This window comes from Eucalyptus grandis, chromosome 5 (assembly GCF_016545825.1).
Source record: "Eucalyptus grandis isolate ANBG69807.140 chromosome 5, ASM1654582v1, whole genome shotgun sequence".
Lineage (NCBI taxonomy): Eukaryota > Viridiplantae > Streptophyta > Magnoliopsida > Myrtales > Myrtaceae > Eucalyptus > Eucalyptus grandis.
The window spans coordinates 4,276,187-4,299,110 of record NC_052616.1 but is presented as its reverse complement, the minus strand read 5'-3'; the positions used below and the strand labels follow the sequence as shown (position 1 = coordinate 4,299,110).

The window sequence follows — 22,924 nt, the reverse complement described above, 5'->3', positions numbered from 1 at the left end:
TCCAAATACAGCGACACCTATCGCTATTGGCATGCTTGAAAGAAGCTGCATCTCCTTTTCCCGCAATTTACTTTTAGCCTCCGTTTGAACCCGTCTCTTGTAATCCAGCACCGAAGATCCAAATGCCAACTCGAGCTGAAAACTCGATGGCTGACAAATCCCTTCCGAATTCCTAATCTCCACATGATGGTAGATAGCAGCATTCCACGCAAGTTTTGGAAAGGTTCTTCCCAAGCTCCCACTTGTGGAGTCCAAGAAAGAACAGACATGGCATGGACACTTTAAGGCCCTCATCTTGCATGTAAGCACGCATGATGGCTTCTTTCAATCCGCAAAAGCAAAAGCAAGAAACGATTGACGTATCGGGCAAAAAAGTTTTATCCTCCAACTTCGATTTGACCACTAAATCACCCATCATGATCATACAGAAGGATGACTCCAGCAAGCAGCAAAATATAATGTAAAGAAATGGGAAAAAGCGTTATTGGAGAAAGAAAGAAAAAGGAAAAATGATCCGCTGCTAGGGTAGCAGTATTTTCGGGGGATTTGAACCCGACGTGAATCGAACACGCAACCTTCTGATCTGGAGTCAGACGCGCTACCATTGCGCCACGGATCCACTGGATATTTGTTATCCGCTCTCTTTATTCTAAATATAGTAGCGGTCTAATTGGACCATCACCCATGCCAAGGTCCAAAGACCATGTTGAATGATGGACTGATTCGGAAGGCTTATGGAACGAGCAAAGCCAGGCCCAGGCCCAGGCCCATGTTGTGAATGGTCCCTTGCCCACCGCGCTGGACGAGAGCATGTTCGGTGAGGTTTTTGAACTCGTGACAAGACTTCTCCCTTTCCCATGTGGATGATCACAAGGGATTTTTTTTTTTTTTTTTTCAGTTTGAAAACAAAGTCTTTCATTCATTCACGAGTACAGGGAGCAAAACATAAGGCATTGTTACCAAACAGTGCCTAATTCTGATTTTTTGTTCTCAGAATCAGTTTGGGACAAGAATCACATTTGTTAAAATTTTTGTTCCCGGGAACAGATTGAGAAGAGAATTGAAAATAAATAAAAAAAATGTGATTCTCCATCTAAGAATTAAAAAAAGAATCAAAACAATTAAAGTCTCATTCTTCCCTTCCGTTATCTTGCAATTGCCATCCACCACCGCCCGCCGCTGTCCATCGCCGCCGCCGCCCACCGTCACCGTCCGCCTGTCCGACGAGCTCACCGGAGGCTCGCCAGGCCAGGGTGAGGTCTGGCGAGCTTGCCAAAGGCAAGCCCAACCACCAATGAGGTCGAGCCTCGCCAGTGGCCAAGCTGGCCTTGCCCGGCCCGCCGAGGTTGGCATGGCTACCGGCAAGCCGGGTGAGGCTTGCTAGTGACCAAGCAAGCTTTATCGGCGGTTGGGCGAGGCTCGGCCGACGAGGGACGACCCTCGTCCGGCCGATCACCGGTCCCGGACCGGGCACATGAAGAAGAAGAAAAATATGAGAAAAGGAAATAAAAAAAAAAAGTAAAAAAATATTTAAAAATTAAAAGAAATTGATTTGGAACAGAATCAATGAGCACGTTATTAAACACAATTCTATTATAGAATAAAAAAATTTGGACATATAGGTCCTATTTGGTAACCATCAAAACATGGCCAAATTTTGATCTTTTGTTCCTAGAACCAGTTCGGGTCGAAAATCACATTTGGTAAAATTTTTGTCCCGGGAACAGATTGAGAGTGGAATCAAGACTAACAAAAAAGTTGATTCTTGTTCTAAGAACAAATTTGAAAATAAAAAACCAACTCTTCTTCTTCCCTTCGGCCATCTCACGACCACCGTCCATCGCCACCTACCGTCGTCCGTCATTGTCGATCTGGCGAGCTCGCGGAGGCTCGCCAAGCTAGGGCGAGGTTCGGCGAGCTCGCCGAAGGCAAGCCTAACCACCGGCGAGGTTCGGCCTCCCAAGATCTGGTAAGGTCGAGCCTCGTCGGTGGCTAGGTGGGCCTCCCCAGATCGAGCGAGGCTGGCCTGGCCACTGGCAAGGCTCGGCCTTACCCAACTGCCAGCGAGGCTCGGCCAACAAGGGCCGACCTCACCGCGGGCTAGAAACACTCCAGTGAGGTCGTCGGCCCTCGTCTAGCCGGTCACCGATTTGGCGATCAGCCATAAGAAGAAGAAGAAGAATAGGAGAAAAAAAGGAAAAAAATAAAAGAAAATAAATAAAAATATTTAAAAATTAAAAGAAATTGATTTGGGAAAGTAATCAATGAGCACGGTATTAAACACAATTTTATTACAAAATAAAAAAATTGGATAGTTACCAAACACGTTCTTTTACTCGAATCGGTTCAGGAAACATAATAAAAAATAATCATTTATGATTAGAATGCATTCCCCGAGAACGAGAATCGTTATCAAACACATATTTACCAAACGCGTTTTTTACTCAAAATCAGTTCTTGGGAATAGAATAAAAAATAATAATTTCTAGTTAGAATCGGTTTTAGAAACAAAATCGTTACCAAACGCAACCTAAGTGTTTCTAAAAAGATTCTTCATAAAGAGTTGGAGATGTGAGATTTTCATATTTATAACAATAAACTCCATATAAACGATGTTGAGCATGTCCAATAAACTTTACATAATCTCATTTGTATTTTGGAACTTTTAGCACTTGATTTTCTTTTTGGCGTTCAAAAACACACGAAATCCCCCGACCATTATCGGAGGAGAGGTGGGCTTCTCTTCCCAAATTCCCCCCTCCTCCGCGTCCTTTCATTCGATCATTTCCGTGGACGTACTGTGGAAACGAGTTATAATTTTAAATTAATTGTTAAGTGGAAAATGGCAAAACGGGTTTCATGGTGTAGTGGTTAGCACTCTGGACTTTGAATCCAGCGACCTGGGTTCGAATCCCGGTGAGACCTTTTGCTCCTTTTTATTGCAAATGTTTCATTGTTTTTCTCCTCCACCGCTTTTGCATATGTCAATTGAATTTTTCAGCTCTAGCTAGTGGCTCTAAGGCTTTGGGTCTTTGATCATATTGTCAAAGCATCTGTGGAGCCCACTTAATTTTTCCAAGTATGCTTTTCTTATGATAGGAGATCACCATATGGATCACATCACAATTTTCCTTTTACAACTCATGGCAATTAATCATTATGGAGATCACTAACTATTGATAGATCTTGTGGCTGAATCTTCTACATCATGTTAGGACTTTTGGTATATCTATTTGTATTAAAATAACTGGTATCATATGAGACAAATAAATAACACGGCTAGATCTAAGGATATAGTTTAAATACAAACTGCTTTATGTGAAATTATCTATCACAATTTAAAGCAAGTTAGGAATGTCTGGAATGCTTCTTCTTTGAGGACTTTTGAGGTTACTGGTGCCTTGAGAGTAAGATGAGGTGGAATGCTTGGCAGAAGTTGGTTATGGTTCATCCTAACATTTCAAAACATAGAGTTTTATTTGTGGGCTTGCCATCAAAACATCTCGACCAGGTTGCTTACTAAACTAGGGATGGGATTAAGAAGTGGAATCCTTCTTGAAAAGATATAAGCTCACCGTGGGGTTCTTTCCCTGAGTCTAGGAATCACTTTTTTGCTGAAGTTTCTTGAGCCATGCAAGGTTGGGATTCTGATCTGCAATGGGCTTAGCTCATCTTGGAAAGGGAAAGCTACCGCAATTTTGACCTAGCTTTGCAACCAAACCATGTATGACATTCAGTAGCCAAGAAATAGTAAACTTCACGAGGCTGATTTCATAATTTCCAGTACTATTTTCTCTGGCATTAAAGGTAAGGTTTTGTACAGAGTTGGTAATATGCAGGCTGGTAATAGGGTAATCCAAATTCAGTGGTGGGAGATGGGTAGAAGCTGGAGAATGCACTAGATTAACCATCTTTTGATCTCTAGTAGTCTTGCTTGTAGTACTCGTCACAACTATTATTGTTTCTACTAAATGAATTCACATTCTTACCGTGCAAAAGACAAAGGGAATGTTTTGCCAATAAAATCAATGTTCAAAATCCGTCTTCCATTTAACAAATTTTGAAGGAAAGCATTATTCTCGCAAACGTTCTAATTACAAAGATATACAATGGCTCCCCCAAAAATATTGCCTGAATGGAACGCCAGAAGAAAAATTAAATATACAATCAAGAATACAATTCATCAATCGTTAATCGTACAACAACAGAACGCAAATCTAATGGTACAAAGACAATTAAATCACGGAGCGCGCATTTTTATCGTCGCTTGAGTAGATAGCTCGATGTCATTAAAGCCTCTACAATAAGGTTGGATACTTGGCATCTAGGAATTCTCTAAGAGTCCGAGCAACTTTCTGCCCACCCATCAGTTCAGCTAAGCGATCTACTGGAAGAAGGGCGAGTTCTGCCAAGCTTTTACACCCATCCATTATCGCTCTATAATTTGAATCTGTCACACCTGGTAGACGTCTCAAGAATTCCACAGCAGATGTATTGTAGTTTTCAGCTCTGCATACAAGAGGAGGACGGTAGTTTCACCAGCTGATCCAGCTTTATTTTAAAAAAAGTGGACAGAGAAACACAAATCTCATGGTCGGAAACCTAATACTTCTTGGAGCTTAGCAATTAGAAATGCATACCTCACATCATTTTCCACAATACCCTCTTCCGAGGGGACACCAACTCTAATTGCCTTGGTCTCATCAGGTTCATCTTGATTTGCTTTAAAAGAGAAGAAAATTTCGGCAGTAGCATAAAGACTACGGGACCAGATTATTCGCAAGCGTGGGAAATGCAAAGCAAGCAAGGATAGCTTGGATATTATGCTATTGGGAGTTACGTCATCACCAATGTCACTTGCAGACTGCAAAACAATCAGAATGAGTCAAAACAGCCAAATATCAAAAACCACTCTTCCAATAGTTTTCGTAAAGTTACCTGAAAAGAGAAGCTCTTGTCTTGTGAAAATTCAATGAGAAGAACAGGTATTCTATAATAGCGCACCATTGTTTCCACCTGGTGGAAGAGGCGACCCGACTGGAAGCTTGAAAAGAGATCTTGGATACTCTTTCTTTCTACACAAATCAAAGGTGAGAGTATATAATCTCCAACCTCCAAAGTAACAGGTATTATACGCATGCCTTTCTGGTGAAGGACATTTGGCAGGCTGCTCATGAACTCCCTCATATCCACGATAACCTGAAATATCCCCAGTTCAATTTCAATCAACCATCAGGGAGTAACGACTAGTGATGCTAGAAGAGGAAGAATAGAACCTGCATCTCTCTCTCAGCATCTTTTCTCCCACCAGCCTTTCTCGTTATAGAATTTTGGGAAGATGAAGCGTGTTGCTCCATGGAAGCATTCAGTACAAGGCAGTGACCATCCTGAGGGAACCCACAATTAAAACAAAAAACAGAATGTCCTTATACTAAGAAAACATGGATACATCAGGTTCAAAACAGCATAGAATTAGTGTCAATAAAATCATTTTTGGGATATCACGAAAATGCAAATCAACTACTAAACTTAAAAATTCATAAATATTGAGGATCAGAGAGAACATTTAATATGGATCAATCAAGTGAGAAATGAAAATTATGGAACCTGATCAACTGGTATCATCATCATTGATTTCTGCCTGATCAAAGATTCAAATGCTCCATTTTCTCTACGGATACTAGCCTCAAATTTCTGAACTTCCGTAGACTCCTCATAGAAAAGAAAGTATATTTTTAAACTTCTGGAGGGATTCTCAGCTTTGTAGACTTCAATCTCCCTGACAAAAGTCATGTCTGGGTGGTACGCAATTATCACAGACGGCTTCAAGATATCCAATATTGGCTGACCACTTTCTAAAGCGTGAAAATGCAGAGGAGGCAGTGGCTTCACACTTCGGGATTCTGACTGGTCAGACTCCTCTTGGAGAACCGCTCTGTCTACAGAATGACCAGAAATGTTACCTTCACAATCACCAGCAGATACTAATCCATCCGTTAAATGTTCATCTTCAGAAGCAGGGACTGCTTGATTACCATCTGTCACAACTCTCTTCCTACCACTGCTGTTTCTATGCTGAGCGCTCTTAGCATGTGCTCTTCCTTTCTTATTTTTATCTTTTGTTCCATTGCTAAATCCTTCATCACCAACATGAGGCTGGATAGAGTCCCCAGGCTTTTCCAGCTTAGCTCTATTTTTGATTTCTGATACTGCGGCCAAAAGTGCATCGTGTTCCTGCTTGCTTGTACTGCTAGCTTCTGTAGTAGGTGTAGTTGTTACATGAAGAGTTCCATCAAGAATGCCAAAACCTTTAGGATCTTTAGGTTTCTTCTTGTAACGTGTTCGTGCATCACGCAGTTCAACTTTGCTAAGCAAGTACTTCTCCCACTCTTCTCGCATCACCTTCGTATGTGATAAAAAATATCAGTTACGAACATACAAGTGATGAATGCTTATTCACAATGAATGTGAGATAATAACAAGTTCAAAAATGAGTTCCCTCCAGTCACACGAATGCAGCAATCTCTTCCAAGCATTTCTACAATTAACTATCTTCTTCCACCTTCCAAAATTCCATCCGCCATTTGCATGAACAAGAATATATATACCATCATGAATTTGGTCAACTAAAAGTTTTTTTTTTTTTTTAATCACAATTGCATGAACATGTGTCCATAAAATGTGCCCTTCGGTGCCAGTATGATGCTTTCCAACTGTGGTAGAAGAATACGCAGTTTCAATTTCTTCAAGGTCAATTGCAACTACTCAGTGGGTTCCAGAGGATAAAGCAGTCACACAGATAGCACCAACCAGAAGTGCTACTTAGATGCATCTGGAAAAATGTGAACATAGGTGCTATATAACTAATAACAACTTTTTGGCTCATTGTGGGATGCAACTAGTCAGACAAAAAACCTTCAAAAATCGAATGGGGAAAGAGCTGAGGTGGGCACTAAAAATCACTAAACCTTCTGTGGGTTGTTCGTGATGATATCTTCTAGCTGCATACATGAACGTTCATCTTTGCAGGTGATCAACACAATGCCGTTATCGCTTTCCTCACCCTCGACAAGACATTCCTCACCAGTCAAAGTTGCCTTTTGTCTTTCCTGTTCTATCTCCTCAAGAACCTCCTGCACAAAAACCACACCTCAGTTTTAACTCCATATTAGCATAAATTCATCTAGTTGTTTTCTTATTAAAATAATTCAAAAACTGAAGAAGAAGAGAAAGAAGATGAAGCCATGAAAGCAACATATTAACCATATGTAATATTGGCATACCAGTATTTAAAATATATATGTACGTACGTACGTACGTGTGTGTGTGTGAGTGTGCACGTATGTAGAAGAACTGCACAGAAAGTGGAACTTCCTCACTCACACGTAAAACCTTCCATTTTGGTGCCTCCTCCAACACTTCCTCCAAAACTATAACACCTGTTGATGAAGAACCACCAGAGGCTACACATATGAAGGGGACAAAGGAACTTCAGAAATAGCACCCAATCATCTGAACTTGCTAATGCTTTCAAAAGCTTGCTACTATTTTGTGGTTAGAGTCTTATGTATTAATGCAGTATTCCTTACCCTAAAGGGATGGCCAATGAAACAGACAAAAAAAAGAAAGCTCTGTAAGAACAATACATCTCCTTCTTAAGCAGGATCAAAAGGCAGCAATAGAGTTGGCCTGGGTAAAGCTGTACCTGTTTCTTCACGATTGTCTTCCTCTCTAAGTTTCCTTTTTTTGCTGGTTGTGCTCTTACCAGGCCCATCAAATTTAGTTCCATCTGACCTCACAAATCGATAGACACGCTTCTTTGCAAGCTCAAATATCTTATAGCTGGACTCTGCAAATATCCAAACAGACCGAAAACTCTCTGACACTCGCAGTGTATCCAAATACTTCAAATAACTGACTGCATCATACCTATGCAGATTAATTACTAGATCTAATCAATAACCAATCTTGGAATAATAAGGCTGTATATATAAAATTTCCTCTATTATTTGAGTCCTGCTTCTCAATGCCGACAAATGAAAGATCACAATCACAGTAATCCATCAACTCGCGTAACATTGAGTCCATGTGTATCAACACTTATCAGGGAAATCCTTCCAACAACAAGTAATGGAAAACAGTTACTGCATGCACATGCTACAACTACAAGCAGAAAAAGTCAAAACTGCACATTTCTTCATATCCGGGAGATCAACTAATTATGAACACAGAAAATCCAACTGAAGCTGCAGAATTTCAATACCTAACGAGATAATCCAGCAACTTCCTTAAAGTCTTCAAATCTGAAACTAGCTGCTTTGTCTTCTTCCCCAACGTATGCCAAATAGGATCCAATTGTCTCCGCACAATCTCATCAAAAGACTTGAACAACCCATTCTCCACAGTCAAATCCTCGACATCCACCTTGTTCGTCTTCCTCATCTCCTTCAAACACGCGTCCATTACCTCAATGATCGCTTTCTGAATCCCCACCATGTTCTTCGACATTGCAACCCTTATATCCACGACCACAGGCGGATCCTTCTCCAATTCTTGTGATACATACACCTTCAAATAAGACACACACATACACTTTCAAATAAGTGAAATTGTGCAGATTCAAAAGTAATGTCCAGTATTTCTTTTCTCAAAACTAGTAAAAATCCGCAAAATAGGGCATATCGAAGTGACTGCTGATTTCTCTTCCACTCCAGAGTACCTGAAACCTCGGCCAGAGGTGCAACTTCCTAATGAACAAGCACTTCATGATCCGCTCCGCCTTGGCGAACCCCGCGACCATCGCCTGCGGCTTATCCGAGAACGCCCGCACGTATACATTCTTATTCAGCGACTTCAAAATCCTCACGATGAACGCCTCCGTGGAGGTCTCCGCGATGGCGTGGGCGTTGGGGATCACGATCCCAGCCACGACCGAGGCCGGGACCCGGCTCGAGAGCAGGTCGACGATGAGGATCCTGGGGGTGATGAAGAAGGCGCCGCCGGAGGCGTAGAGGAGTGGCGGTGGGGGGCGGGGAGGTCGGCGGTGATCTCGGCGGGGGTCTGGAGGGGGCGGCGGAGCGGGAGCGGAGGCGGCGGAGGAGGCGCTGCTTGAGGGGAGGAGGAGGGGGAGGAGGAGGAGGGAGCCCTGGGGAGGGGAGTGGAGGAGGAGGAGGGAGGCGAGGAGGGAGGAGAGGGAGAGGCCGGAGGAGAGGATCACGAGGCCGCCGTTGGGGTCGTCGAGGAGGTCGCCGAGGACGTGCTCGTGGAACTGAACCATGTTGTCATGTGCATGAAGGCGGCGGTGGCGGCGGCGGCGGCGGAGCTAGGTTTTTCCTGGGGGCAGAATGGCGGGAAGATAGAGAGGGAGAGGGAGGGAGATCGGCGGTCGACGGAGGAGGGAATGGGTTTTCATCGGGAGCGAGTCGGAAGTGCAAAGTCAAACCGGCGGCGGCCTTCAGTGGGTCCCACGAGTCGTTATTTTTTTAAATAATAATGTAAAATTACGTGAGAACTTTAATTCAACTTGTAATTTGATCGCTAAACTTCTTAATTTCATCGATATGACATCTAAATTTTAACTTATTTTTAAACTTCTAATTTATTCAATTTGGTTCATCAATTTTTTCTTTTATAAATGTTTAATTTTTTTGGATAATTCGGGAACCGCCGTACAGCTCGACGGCGAAACGGGACGACCGAGGAGACCTACTTCCCCTGGACCGCGGGTGAGTCGCAAAAGCAACCGTGGAGATTTCAACTTGCTTTCTTTCGACGGAGGAATTGAGCGTAAATCACGCGACTACCAATGAAGTGGGTATAAATATTTAATTTGATTTCTAAACTATATGAAAATATCCAATATTGAATATTTTCATATAAATAGTGGCTAGTTTGAATGTGTATCAAAAATTTAAGAATCACATTTTACTTATTAAGTTAAAATTTAAAGATTATATTAAATAAATTAAAAGTGTATGTATGACATTGCAAGAACTTTTTTGTCTTTTCCCTTTATTTTCTGGATCCATTATTTGGCTTTCCATACGCCAATCATCCTTATCAATAGATTGTTCATATTGGGTACCGTCAAATCAGGTAAGGCAAGCAAAGTAAAACCCAGATTTTGCCTCTGTAAATTTCTACTTTGTGATGATTATAGTCACTTTTTACAAGACATCTGCCAATGTAATGGTAAGTTCTTTGGCCAAACATGATAGATGATCGATGATTAGAATAAAGCCGATTTGGTGACTACAAGCAAGATTGGTAAAAATTTCATGATGTATATACATCGTAAAACTTTACGGAGAATAAGCGGAATAGATACTGGCAAAACTGCCGTGGCGTTCTAAGAGAGAGAGAGCATAAGGCTTCGTTATTTCTCCAACCAGGACATCAAAAATTGAGTACAATTCCACACTGTAAGAAGGAACTTGTCGACCCCCAAAGGCGGCAACCACCGGAGATACACGGTCGTTTCTACCGTGTCCGACTTCAACTCGATTCAACTTTCCCCCTTGGCGTCGCCGTTGCTCGTCTTGATCCTTTGCAGGACCAGAGGGACCGGTTTCTCCAGCACGGACACATTGACGTTGTTCCAAACCTCCGATTTAGTCGGAAGCTGAGCGATTCTCTCCGCGATGCTCATGTCTTCAGGTAGGACAGAGCCGAAAGCTGTGTAATCCCTTCGCCACTCTTCGTGATTCGCCAAGCTTATAAAGAACTCGGGCCCCGACCCAACCCATGCGATGGTTCCCCTCTTTATGGTCGGACATGCTTCTTTCGGGGCCTTCCGAAATAGAGTTCCCTGAGCTTCTAGGGTTCCTTGAATCAGTGCAAATGGAGGGCCAAACGGGGCCTGCAGAGAAATGCTTCATATCAGAAAACCGTGTCCCCTAAGGTAAAGTGTCCAGATCGGTGTTAAAAGCTGCTCAGAACAAGCTGTTTCTAAGGTAACCTTTCCATCCACGGAATTTATTTACTGATAAACCACCAATGCCCCCAAGGTAGAAACTACAAAATTCCGAAAACTGGAGAAGAATGATGGACCATAGACACTGAACTAACACTGCGAGTTTCGATCATGAAACTAGTCATTGCCGATGTCGCCAATCTAAAATCAACAGTTCATAATCAAACTTGCAATATGACACAGATAGCAGAGGGAACGACAACAATTTAGAACCTGCAACCACCATCGTGAATATCAAGAAGGGAAGATGGGGATCCTAATTCAGGATGATAGACAAGGAATCTCAACTCTAAGGACTGAAAAAAAAAATATATATATATAAAATAGACATGCACAGACCTAATAGAATTCACAGAAGTATTCTGCTTTAGCCTACTGCATTAAAGTTTACAAGGACTGACGAGGAGAAAGTAAACGAGCCTTACATTTGGGACGTGACTGCCTTGTGAATCCCAGAACTGCCCTCTACCTTCCGCGCGATGGAATTGGCAACCGGCACAGTGCCGCAATGCCATCAACTCAAGGATATAAGAAACTGAGTATGGGGCACAATCAGGATAAAGCTGCAGGAATTCTAAAATTGTTAGAAAGCTCAGCTCGGTGTTATACATAAAGCTTCATCCGAAGGAACAATCCTCATCATCTATACCATGTTAAGAAGAAATAGCAAGTAGAGGAGTGGCCAAAAAGAAAATATATTAAGGCTTACCTTAATATGCATGGTACCGTATTCTGTTTCCAAGCCAATTATACCCTGAGAAAGGAGAAAAGGAGATATAGAAATCAATGCGAAGAAAATTCTCAATCTGAATAATCTCAAGACAATAACATCTAAGACAGTGAAAGACGCTCCAGGGTTGACAAATCTCAAGCAAATCGACCAATTATAGATGCCAAATTCAAGGGTCGTTGTAAGGGCCATACTCTTCATCTTAAAGCGCATTGAAAAATCATATGCTGCGGGGCAATTGTCACACAATTTTTTAATTTATTTTTATTTATTTATTTATTATTTTTGAGAATGGATGGGACAATTACAGATGGGTGCCAGGGAAGAGCCCTAACTTGCTAATCTAAGCCAAGTTCAGAACAACTTAAATCTTATGCAGATGAATGACAAAGAGTATTCCAAGACTAGAGCATCCTGTAGATGGGCCATTCACCTCTCCTTTCCCGTATACAAGGCCAGAGGTCCAGATAACTGTTTGACCCGCCTCCTGACGATCAGGAGCCAAGGAATCCTTCTGTTTCTTCAACCAGCACTGCAGAGCAAAAAAAGCATGTTCAAGTAAAACCTGACATATAATTTGCACTGGAAACGAGGAAAATAAAATGCCTATAGTGGAACTTAAGTAAGCGATGATAACTGCAATACAGAGATGAATTGGGAATGGCATCTAATTATAGAGCTTGAGAATGACAGCAAAGTGAGACAGCCAGACATTAAACTCTGCCATGTAACTGGGTATTAAATATGCGAAGGTACTCGCAGGAACTGCTTTAGTCCTACAAGTGCATCATCTAGAGAAAGTCCAAGATCTAATAGTAGCCTCAGCAGAACCAACTAATCAAAATAAACGTTTGGCTATCTAGACACGTCTCATGCATCATATACAGCACATGGGCTCTGCTTCACAGAATTAACCACCATCTGGTTCATCCATCTAACACCATATTCCAGACTTTACAAACATGCGACAGGTTGCTTTTCTGCTTTTCGAGCATCAGTCTACAGGCCAGACCACCAACATTATGTAACACGCAAAACCATACATTGATGGATGAGGTTTTACTAGTCGTCAGCAGAAATGAACACTCCTCTGCCTTTCAACCACTTTCAGACTTCAATCAACCATTCCTGGTCTTTTCAGAAATCTGATATTTTCATCATACATGTTGGATTGTAATGCGCATAACACGGCATCGATCCAATTGACATGCCATTTTGCGTCACCTAGCGCAGGCACCCGATGGATTCGACTACTCGGCCTCTCAATTACAAACCCCCACCATAATGCATTCCTCAAATAAAGCATAGCTTCTGAACGAGCACCAAAATCCAGTAAATTACCAGCACAAGCTAGAACACAAGATTCAAGAACACAAACATGAATGAAACCAGCTAACCTCACCGAATTTCGACCCGCACGCTTCCTTGTTACCGCAATACACCCACGTATCGCACAAGCACGGCCCGTCGTTCCCGCTGCACATCGCCTTGCAAGCCCTGCAACACCCCACCGAAGAATTGAACTTGAAATCGGTGCCCCACTTCACCGCCGGCCCCCAGAGCTCCAAATTATCGACCCCCTGCAACACTCTCCGCTCTCGACCCCGAATTCCCCCTCCGCATTGTCGCCCGACCCGACCCCGTCGATCAGCTTCAGAGAACCGAACCCCAAATTGCCCCCGCCGGACCCAAACGCGACGGTCGCCAGAGTGTAGACCAGGGTGCAGGAGATGACCCCGATCAGGAGCAGGATCAGGGTGGCGTATCGGCCGGGCTCCGCGTCGTTCTGCTTGCGACCCATTTGAAGTTAGGAGCTGCGGAGCGGAACCCTGATCCCAAGATTCAGACTTGAGCGGGCGTTGACCGGATGAGATGGGATCTTGAGGAAGTGGAGGTGGCGGGTCGTTTCTTTATTGCGGGAATGGTGAAATTGAGGAGGATAAGTCATCGATGGTAAAGTCAACGGCCGACGTCATGGAGGAACAGAGTCTGTATGATGCTACGAGAAGAAGACGACGAATTAGGCTTTGGTAGGGTCCAGATCGCATGTCTATCATCAGCCATCAGGCAAAGCTGGGGGCTTTAAAGAAGTACGGAGCTTCATTTAGGATCTTTCTTTTTTGTCAGTATTGCTTTAAGGCTTCCTTGCGCAGGAGACAAGGAAGAATGCTTTTTGTCACAGGATATGAGGGATTTGCGAGCTTTTCGACAGCGAAATCTAACTGCTTTCGTATGGAATATGGAAAAGATAGATCATGGTCCGACAGATTACAACGTAAATGAACCAGCTTTATTTATATGCTCCAAATGGAGTATAGAAACTAAGGTTGTTCCACAGATATTTCTGCTTTTCTTTTATGGCTGCTATACTCTCTCTCTCTCTATGCTCCACTGTAGCCTTTATGCCAAACCAAGCTGATGCAGAGTGGAGGGTATTCACTCATCTTTCATGGAATAGTAATGCCTGCAAGGGAGCAATCAGATAATGCACCAGGAAAATACAAAGGGAGGTACAATCAACAAGAGAAGAGGACACTGATTTTACACAGTTGAAATTGGATTATTTGTAAAGTGACTCCTTGTATTCTAACTTTCTTCTTCTTCTTCTTTTTTGTTTGGGTTCAATCAAAGTCCTTGTGTTCGTACATGTTCATAAAATTAGCTGGTCCATCCAATTTTCTTACGGCTCCTATTGGGGCCTACCTATGCAGCATCCTTAATTCTCGGACCTAATTTCGTTGGGAATCCTAAGAAAAGTTGGGGCGAATTAGGAATGACTTTGTCGTAATGAGAGTTTTGGGGACTTCAGTTGATAAAAAACGGTTTAGAAGATAATATTTTGGAAATGATTAGGACGTACTTTACTAGATATATAACTTCCATGGAGAATATAAAGAAGTTACGGTTAGATTGGGGGTTCAAGATAGAACTCATTACTTCCACATTTGAAGTGGGGAGGAATATTCCTCCCGCAGCCCTCGGCAAGCTTCTTGACCCGATCGACGTCAATCATCGCAGCAACCTCCGGTGTGACCAACGGGCAAACACACTCAGCGTGGGTGGCCCGGACGCGGGCACAGCATGCGGCCGAGGGAGGCTGGCCCATCACGACGGCCATGCACACGCCGATCCCTTGTCGTATCTCATCTTGGCACTGGCTTGGACTCACCTCCTGACCCCAAGCCCCACCGATTGAAACCAACCAAAGCAAGAGCACCTAGGCCCATGAGGCATTACTAGTACCCTTCATGTTTCAGCACACACCTCTCTCTGTCTTTACCTTCTGTTTGAGGCCCTATGTCCTTACGGAACAACTCTATACATCTGGCCCCATGTATTTATAATGCTCCAAGGAGAATGTGCTCAAGCGAAAGGGAAGTGAGGTTTCATTAGTGGAATGGCCACTAAGCATTTTGTATTTTAAAGTCGGGAAGAAGATAAAAAAAGAGGCTTCACCAACTTTCCAGGACTCGTGTAAACTGGCAATTGAAACTACCCCATAAAGAGGCTCAAGTGGAGTGACCAAACTTGTATAAGGAAGCCAGATTCTTCATTCTTGGGAGCTGCATGTGTCAACCTCTGAATCCTCTATGTTGGTGACTCTATCCAGTGTTGAAATGAATTGGAACTTTTGCACAATGGCTATGAAGTGCCCGGCACTCGACGACGCACTTGCTTAAGTTGCTAATGTCTAGCATGCAATCTAAAATTTCACCTAACGCGGAACCTCTGCGAGATTACTGTACTATGACTGTTCAAGACACCCTTTTGACCTTTCGAATGATGGTGCCGAACCGACGTTCTTGGAGAGCTTTCTGTGTATCTCCCTGATTGAATTTTCCCCCGTTAAATCTCACGTATTCCTGTCTTGCATTGCCTGATTTATTATAGTGCTTTTCGAGTCCATCTAATTACACTAAGAGGCGAAAGTACATCTAATTACACCACGGTCTTTAACCAACAGTTTTCGCAGTACGCTAAAAATAGCCCCACAACAAAGTAATTTAAGAAGGCAGGCACGGCAACAACTCCACATTTAGTACTGTGTTTTATCATAATCTGGGAATGCACAAGCCATGAACGATCACCGGAAGCAACTGCTCCAGAATTCAGAGGAAGCGATGACCTATTTACTTATTATTCAAATCGATGTGCGAAATTAGCAACTGCAGTGTGGACAATCAGACAAACCGATCAAGGTATTGATCCACAGTGGTGTATTTGACATCTGGGTACAGTTCAGAAGCCTCGACCCCAAATGACGGCTCGATCTCGTGGTTGGTCTGATCTCCTCTCACCATAGCAGAGTGATGCAACGACAATGAAAAATTGCACCGCCGTGTTGCCTCTGAAATGAGAAGAGATAATTAGACCAATTATATTTGAAGCTCCAAATCAGAAAGAAAAGGCCACGCCTCGACTAACAACGACTTCCTATGAAAGTTTCATCATACATGTGTTTGGAGATATCCTAGAGCTATCTGACCTTGCAGAACCTGGTCCCCAGGAATGTAAGTCCTCTCCAGGGTCTTGCCGATCTTTCTCTCCCACAAAGACACAAGATCATTCATCGAGTAGGTATTTGCAGGAGGCCTGACGTACAGAATTTTGTTTAAGGTTCTCGGATCATCTACAGCTTTGATAGTGTAGGTGCCGATGTCCTCCTCCATATTAAATACCACTGCATGGGAAGCATTTTCGAATCAGGCCAACAAATTTGTCGAGGAATCTGGAATTGATAGTGTAGTTGCCTCTAATTGTAGTTCAAGCCTATTCTGGAATTGATCCTCCATATCCCACGGATGCAAATGAATTGAAGGTAACACATAGAAAAATCTCAACCAATTGAAATCCGCATTCCGAAGAACTGCTCTTACTTTTTGCATTTCCATCCCCTAAGATGACAACTTTATTTCGAGGGGGAGCTGCGGCGCCTGACTGACACAAATCTGTGAGGTAGTAACCTGCAAAATAGTTATTGCACACATAGGTATAGGGGATTCCCTCAGCCTCAACAATTCGGCGGATTTTGGCCTTTATAGCGTATGCACTCTTTGCTGGCTCCACAACAACTGCGCGATCCACATCATTCCCGAACTCAGACGGAAAGAATCTCTGCAAGGTACAAATTCAGAAGAAGCCCTTAAGAGCACATTGAAGAGCCAGAGCAAATTCTAGCTGAAGAATTTAATCCACTGGACTCCTAAGAGACTAAACTCGGTAGAATCCTCAATATGCCCTCACAACCGATTAAAGAATATCTGTAAGTGAATCAGTAGATTGAGCAGCATGGCAAAAATCAGGTCGATGCGTCGTTGAAGTAGAAGAAAAATTCACAAATTTTCCATTCGACAGGGTGCAGGTAATGCCAGCTCAAGAGGATGAGAACCACCTTAATATTCCCAGCTTCTTTAATGGCAGCAATGATCCTGGTCTGGGCCTCAATCGATGCCGTGCCGACGACTGAGATCACAACATCAACCTGCTTTATCGCCTTCAATAGACTCTCCTGATTAGACAGGTCTCCCTATGGAACAAAACCATCAAGCGCACAGGTCGAAACACGATCATTAACATTCCCCACGAACATCAAGAGACTCTATTTCGCCAACCTGAGGATTTATGGAGAAGGATAAACAGACATCTCGCAGATTCTGAAACTCCAATTCCTTGACACACGGGCTATGAAGTGAAATACACACAACCAGATTGTGATTGTGAAGTATGAAAACAAATCGCACGGCAAAACGGGTCACTCACGTGGACTAGATTGACGCCGGAGCTCTTGAACCCGTCGAGGATCCTGGCTTTGCGAGGGTCGGAGGAGGAGGACTCTCTCACGAGAGCAAAGGTAAGGTGACCAGACTTGGCGCTCGCCTCCACGACGAACTTCCCGAGGTATCCAGTGCCTCCTATGATCAGTATCCTGGTCTTTCCGGCCATCGGAGAGGTTCTCCCGGCGACTGTCAATTCCGGTGAAGGTTAGAGCGAGCGAGAGAGAGAGAGAGAGAGAGAGAGAGAGAGAGAGAGGGAGCGCGAGGCGGACGGGAGATTTCCACTTTCTGTTATAGTAAGTGCAAGCAACGTTAAAATCGAAGGTCAGACTCCGAGTGTTCAGGCTGACCGAGTGTTGTTATAAAGCTTTCCACGTCAGCATGCCACGTAGGCAGCCGCGGCAAACCGACTTTAACTGTCTGAGAAACAAAGCAATCGATGAGGATGTTATGGTAATTTGAACATGGATTTAGGATGTACGAACGATTTGTAACAGGAGGATTCTCGACCAAAGTAGACTTTCACAGGCTTCAGCGTCGAACCCAGATTCTTTATTTTCTCTGTCAAGGTTTTGAAGCAATTCCATCCGAAACTCAACGCACTTTGCTTCAGCTAGTAATGTCCAGCGTGCCCGACGCGAACTAGCACTCCGATGCATGACGTGATTCATCGCTGCTGGAGACATTCTTCTTACCTCTCGACCGATGAGCACCGAACCCATTCCTAAGAGAGATTCGGGAGATTGTAAAGGGATAACGCGCTATTGCTGATACGATGCAAAGATCGAGAAAAGCAAGTCAAATTGGATACGAGTTCTTGCCGGTACAATCAGCAGAGGATTGGAGATTCACTCCTTTTTTTCACACCGTCTTAAGTTTCTTCATTCTTGAGGAACAGTTTACCTTACGTCTCTCTCTCTTTTCCTTCGTTTTTTTTTTTTCTCTGGCTACTACACATGGCTTGGCTTTTTACATGCTTGAAGTTCCACCGTCAACTCGATACCATCGTTCATCCAGGGGCCTAAAAATCACAGCTGACGTCAATTTCGGATTCCAGATCAGCTTCTTCGTCAGGGTCGGGCTCTGAGGCCACACCTGGCCCGCCGGCTTTTTGTCCGTGGCCCGGCATCCGCGCCTCTTGTATGATCTTCATCGTTTCTTCCTCGCTCTGCATGGGTTGGTCCTTTTCTGATTTGTAGTTCGATTTGTCACCTTCGATCAACTCCTTTGGCAAGTTCTTCAGGAACCAAGGCTGCTTCTTTACCTCCGGGAGAGTGATCCTCTTCAATGAAGAAATAGAAGAGAGTGTCAATATCAATTACTAATTATGACAGCTATTCTTCAACTCTCATGAACATTTCCTTTTCATATCGAACTTGATCTCTCCTTAAAGAGTGGCACGCTAGAGAAACTAAATATTAGTTTTAGCCAAAAAGTTCCCTAGCAGACCATAATCAATGTACTTATCAGATGGAATGTCTAGTAAGGCTTGTATCTTGTCTACCGTGCGACGACAATGCATGCAGCATCATTCAATTGGTTATGTTTCCGACATGAGACCCGCAAATGATGAAGTTGGGTGTAGTAAAACGCCCTGCTCGTTCGCTCTTCTAGGCAAGTTCCAAGATAGCACTCATGCTCTGGCACACGTGAAGAAATGAACAATAGTTCACAGGGGGGTTACCTCAGCAGGATTGGCGACAAATATGCGAGAAAGCAGGTGCCTGCAATCCACAGAAACGCGCACATAGTCTGGTATGGAGTACTGGACATTCAATATTCTCTGTAAAGAACAGTGGAGAGTCAATACCGGTGAAAATCGATATGTTTTATTTCTTCAATGGGATAACAGAACGCCTTCTGCTTCACTTAAGGTGCAGAGCGAACTCACATCGATGGTCTTCCGGAAATTCCTAGGATCGTCAGGATCCTCGAATGGGTATGCTCCAACCAGCATCACATATAGTGTCACACCACAAGACCAAACATCTGCAATCTGTTGAAAAAGGCAGCCCCAGCGGCTAGTGTTATCTCGCTTAAAGAGGACTCGATTATTTTACGCACTCAGCAGGACCCATTTTCAGGTATGGTTATACGTGTCTCTCTCATGTTGCAGCTACGGTCAAGTAAGAAAGATTGTCCTTTAGTATGATTGTGATAAACTATGTAGAAAATGACGAAGCCACAGAAGTGCAAAGAAAAGGAAACGACACGAGAGAAACAACAACAAGAACATTCCTGACGGAACAACTAACTGACATGAGATTATTAGACATAATCAATGGCAGTTATGGATAGGAATTTGATGATATCGCGATTAATTCCTGGATAAGACTGAGCTTAACTATTTACAATTAGTTATGCATGAACTTGGGACCATTCGGCTCTGGGTCGGACCTGACTGATTCAATGCCTATCGAACGGGGGAGTTCCCATTACTGTCAAAATGAGAGCTTCATTTCACAGTCAATAACAAGCTACCTGACTGACACACCTTCTTAACCTTTGTAAAATCAAAACTCTAGTGTTCATAGCTTCATTTAATTTTACATATCCCTGGGAAATCCGACAGGATGGATGATGCCTTAGTACATGTTATGTGCAAAACAGGATTATAAGAGAAGCACTTCCCTCCGAAACAATTGGAAACTGGGAAAATAGTAATGTACGAACCTTGCCATCATATTTCTTTCTTGACAGAACTTCTGGAGCAATGTATGCCGGCGTTCCAACCGTTGATTTGGGTTGTGAATGCAACAGACCGGACTGTGGTTCACATACACAAGCCATCACAGGTGATTATGAGGAGAAGAATCAAATATTAGCAAGAAGTTGGCAAAACGATGACCGGACCTTTGAGTAACCAAAGTCGCATATCTTGAGACGAGGCATTGGACTTCCATCGAGTAGTGTGTTTTCCAGTTTAAGGTCTCGGTGGCAAATTTCCTGCAATGAACAGAAGAAACTACATGAGAAAAATCCATTGACTTTGGAGGAGAGAAGCATCTATGGTCTGATTAGACAGTCCAACCCAAAAATGAGGGAAAAAGAAAAGAGTGACGATGCAGAATCAAACCATGGTATGACAATAGCTGACGCCGGATATGAGCTGCTGAAAGAAAAATCTTGCCTGCCATATGAAAGCATCAAGATGCAAACATAAGTGATGGAATCCTCTTTTGTACCAAATTGATTCAGATGAAGCTCATTTTTTGCTCAAAGTACCAGGCAAAACAAACCTCATCTTCGCTAAAACGACCAGCGGCGCATATCCTCTCAAAAAGCTCTCCACCAGCCGCATATTCCATGACAATAGCCAAATGAGTAGGGGTCAACAGGACCTGTATTGAACAACCAAAGTACCTACACATTTTAGCCTCTTTTTACAAGCAGAAGCTCATTAGATTTGGCTCCTAAAGTTAGTTCAGCCAAGCCTGTTCCGCTGGGAACAGATGCACAAACAGTTGGCTGCTCAGGAAGAACTCGGATTATTGCCCTTGCCTTTTCCAAGACCCAAATTATTGCATGAATAAACTTAGACACAGCAATGTGATCAGAATGGGAGCTTAAATCACCACCTCCTTAAATCTGACAATGTTTGGATGCCTCAGGGATCTGTGGTTGATGATTTCCCTCTGGACTTTCTCATCAATCTGATAACAAAAATATGAGTCAGGGCATGTATCTGGTAAAATCAGACTGAAAACTCAAGCAATAAGCTAGTATCTTGGATGAAATCGATGAGAAGGATATAGCAGTAACTAAAACCGAGGTCTTAAGGATCAATCACTCCCTAATCAAATAAAAAAACCAACTTGCGATTCTCCTTGTTAAGTCTAAGATGCAGACGTCACAATTGCCTTGAAAGCTAGAGAAATATGAAGTAATCTGTTCACCAGCCACAATACAAAGATAAGAGGACTGCTGATTAAAGTTGCCAAGCCTACTCATAGAAGCAAAAAAAATGTAGTTCTATTCATAATGCCCAAGAAAGATGGGAAATGTTTTGAATCGCCACACACATCTATGGGCAAGCAGCTCTTGATTCCCCCACAGCCTAATGAGAAAGCATCATACCCTTTGCTGAGCGCACAATGTTTCACTAAAGGTGCCTTAGATTCACTGTCAATACAACCATTATCAGCAGTTCATCAATAGAAAGAGATCTCCTGGAACTGGGGCCACGGAATTAGCACGCGACAAAATAAACTGCTGTCTACAAGAAGAAGAGAGAAATTCAACCGTGGTTCCCCTCTCTATGTACTTGACAGCAAGAAGCTCATTTGTCTTCCTATCTCTGACCAACCTCGCCACTCCAAAATTCCCAGAGCCGAGCTCCTTCAATGGCTCATAACGCTCTTCCATTCTCCGCACCCCTCACTCGCCAATCAAGCACGCCACCTCAGCCGGAACTTCACTGATCATCAATCACAAACAATAACAATCACGTCCAACATCCCCAAAAAAAAAGACGAAACGCTAAAACGACAGAACCCAAGAAAGACGAGATCATACGAGACCAAACAACAAAAGTTATGAAGCTCAGCTTTCTCTACGAGACGAGCTGAAGGAAAAAGAGAGATTCTTACAAGCTGAACCCAAGGAAAAGGTGAAAGAACGGGTCTTCAGGAGGTCTTCAGGACTCGAACTGTGCACACACGCGCAAACAGACTTCCAAGAATCTTCACGGCTCAAGACACTTTCTAAGGGGAACAAAGGGGTCGGGAAGAAACGTGACAAGGAAGAGAAAAGAAAGCAAAAAACCGAAGCTGAAGAGGTCGTCTTCTACGCACGAAGCTGGTCTTCTCTAACATCAAGAAGACTTCAGGGGACAGAGCATGCCATTACAATACTGGACCGACGCTGACAACAGACCGACGTTTTCTGATATGAATATCGCGCAAGAAGAGCCGCAAAAACAATGGCAAACCGTTCGAATCGCTGTCAGTGACTCTATACAGTCCAGTCAACCATATAGTAAAATAACTAAATTTTAATGGCAGAAAAAGGAATAGACCAATCATTGGGTGCTACGTAACTTTCGATGCCCTGCCGACGCCAGTTCGTGGAACTATTCAAAGCACGCGGATGACGCTCTTCCTGCATAGAATATTTCATCCTGTGGACTCATCTCATTACTTAAGTAATCTAGAGTCTTGTTCAAACCCTCCTATTTTTCATACCTATCAAATAGGTGGATTAGATTGGATCGGATTCAAGTTTAATCACAAATAATCCGATCCAAATTGACTCGTTTAATCCATTTATCATAATATAAATTTCTCGACCCATAATAAACTTGATCCATATACAACTTATAGTCAAATTTAAGAAAGCTTGTTTCTTATGATTTTTTTAATGCTATTGCTAAAACACTTTCGTGCAATATAAATTTAATGACAATTTTTATAATTTAAAAAAAAAAATTAGGCTCTGTAAAATCATTTT

At 43.0% G+C, this 22,924-nt stretch overlaps 4 protein-coding genes and 2 non-coding genes across 8 annotated transcripts; 1 reads left to right on the top strand and 5 right to left on the bottom strand.

Annotated features, from left to right (window-relative positions):
• Nucleotides 1-547: 547 nt before the first annotated feature.
• TRNAW-CCA lies at nucleotides 548-619 on the bottom strand. Its single transcript has one exon. It is a non-coding gene; the product is annotated as a tRNA-Trp (tRNA).
• Nucleotides 620-2,853: 2,234 nt separating this feature from the next.
• TRNAQ-UUG lies at nucleotides 2,854-2,925 on the top strand. Its single transcript has one exon. It is a non-coding gene; the product is annotated as a tRNA-Gln (tRNA).
• Nucleotides 2,926-4,110: 1,185 nt separating this feature from the next.
• LOC104443617 (DNA repair endonuclease UVH1) lies at nucleotides 4,111-9,277 on the bottom strand. Its single transcript, XM_010057110.3, is given in 12 exon segments — nucleotides 4,111-4,509; nucleotides 4,641-4,864; nucleotides 4,939-5,199; nucleotides 5,277-5,387; nucleotides 5,608-6,402; nucleotides 6,969-7,133; nucleotides 7,384-7,463; nucleotides 7,706-7,929; nucleotides 8,264-8,568; nucleotides 8,720-9,015; nucleotides 9,018-9,085; nucleotides 9,087-9,277. Coding segments are annotated over 12 exon segments (2,931 nt in total). The 3' UTR covers nucleotides 4,111-4,298.
• A 922-nt stretch (nucleotides 9,278-10,199) lies between these two features.
• On the bottom strand, nucleotides 10,200-13,875 carry LOC104443615. Its single transcript, XM_010057108.3, is given in 6 exon segments — nucleotides 10,200-10,858; nucleotides 11,398-11,535; nucleotides 11,682-11,726; nucleotides 12,136-12,234; nucleotides 13,100-13,278; nucleotides 13,281-13,875. Coding segments are annotated over 6 exon segments (1,038 nt in total). The 5' UTR covers nucleotides 13,504-13,875; the 3' UTR covers nucleotides 10,200-10,504.
• A 1,783-nt stretch (nucleotides 13,876-15,658) lies between these two features.
• Nucleotides 15,659-17,731, bottom strand: LOC104443614 (phenylcoumaran benzylic ether reductase Pyrc5). Of its 2 annotated transcripts, none has more exons than XM_039312531.1 (5): nucleotides 17,463-17,731; nucleotides 17,095-17,229; nucleotides 16,580-16,817; nucleotides 16,157-16,383; nucleotides 15,659-16,050 (listed from the first exon to the last, which is right to left on the bottom strand). In XM_039312531.1, exons 1-5 carry the CDS (start codon nucleotides 17,643-17,645, stop codon nucleotides 15,997-15,999), a joined length of 837 nt encoding a protein of 278 aa, XP_039168465.1. In that variant the 5' UTR covers nucleotides 17,646-17,731; the 3' UTR covers nucleotides 15,659-15,996. The 2 variants fall into 2 exon arrangements, with proteins under 2 accessions (XP_039168465.1, XP_039168464.1); XM_039312530.1 differs by having other exon boundaries at nucleotides 15,667-16,050; nucleotides 16,189-16,383; nucleotides 17,463-17,730.
• A 523-nt stretch (nucleotides 17,732-18,254) lies between these two features.
• Nucleotides 18,255-22,357, bottom strand: LOC104443613 (serine/threonine-protein kinase SAPK3). 2 transcript variants are annotated; one of them, XM_010057106.3, is made up of 10 exons: nucleotides 22,066-22,357; nucleotides 21,719-21,893; nucleotides 21,055-21,129; nucleotides 20,716-20,817; nucleotides 20,553-20,606; nucleotides 20,330-20,422; nucleotides 20,150-20,242; nucleotides 19,368-19,472; nucleotides 19,161-19,259; nucleotides 18,255-18,758 (listed from the first exon to the last, which is right to left on the bottom strand). In XM_010057106.3, the coding sequence occupies exons 2-10, from the start codon at nucleotides 21,839-21,841 to the stop codon at nucleotides 18,498-18,500; spliced, it is 1,005 nt and encodes a 334-aa protein (XP_010055408.2). In that variant the 5' UTR covers nucleotides 21,842-21,893; nucleotides 22,066-22,357; the 3' UTR covers nucleotides 18,255-18,497. The 2 variants fall into 2 exon arrangements, with proteins under 2 accessions (XP_010055408.2, XP_039168209.1); XM_039312275.1 differs by lacking the exon at nucleotides 22,066-22,357 and adding an exon at nucleotides 21,992-22,050.
• Between the last annotated feature and the right edge of the window lie 567 nt (nucleotides 22,358-22,924).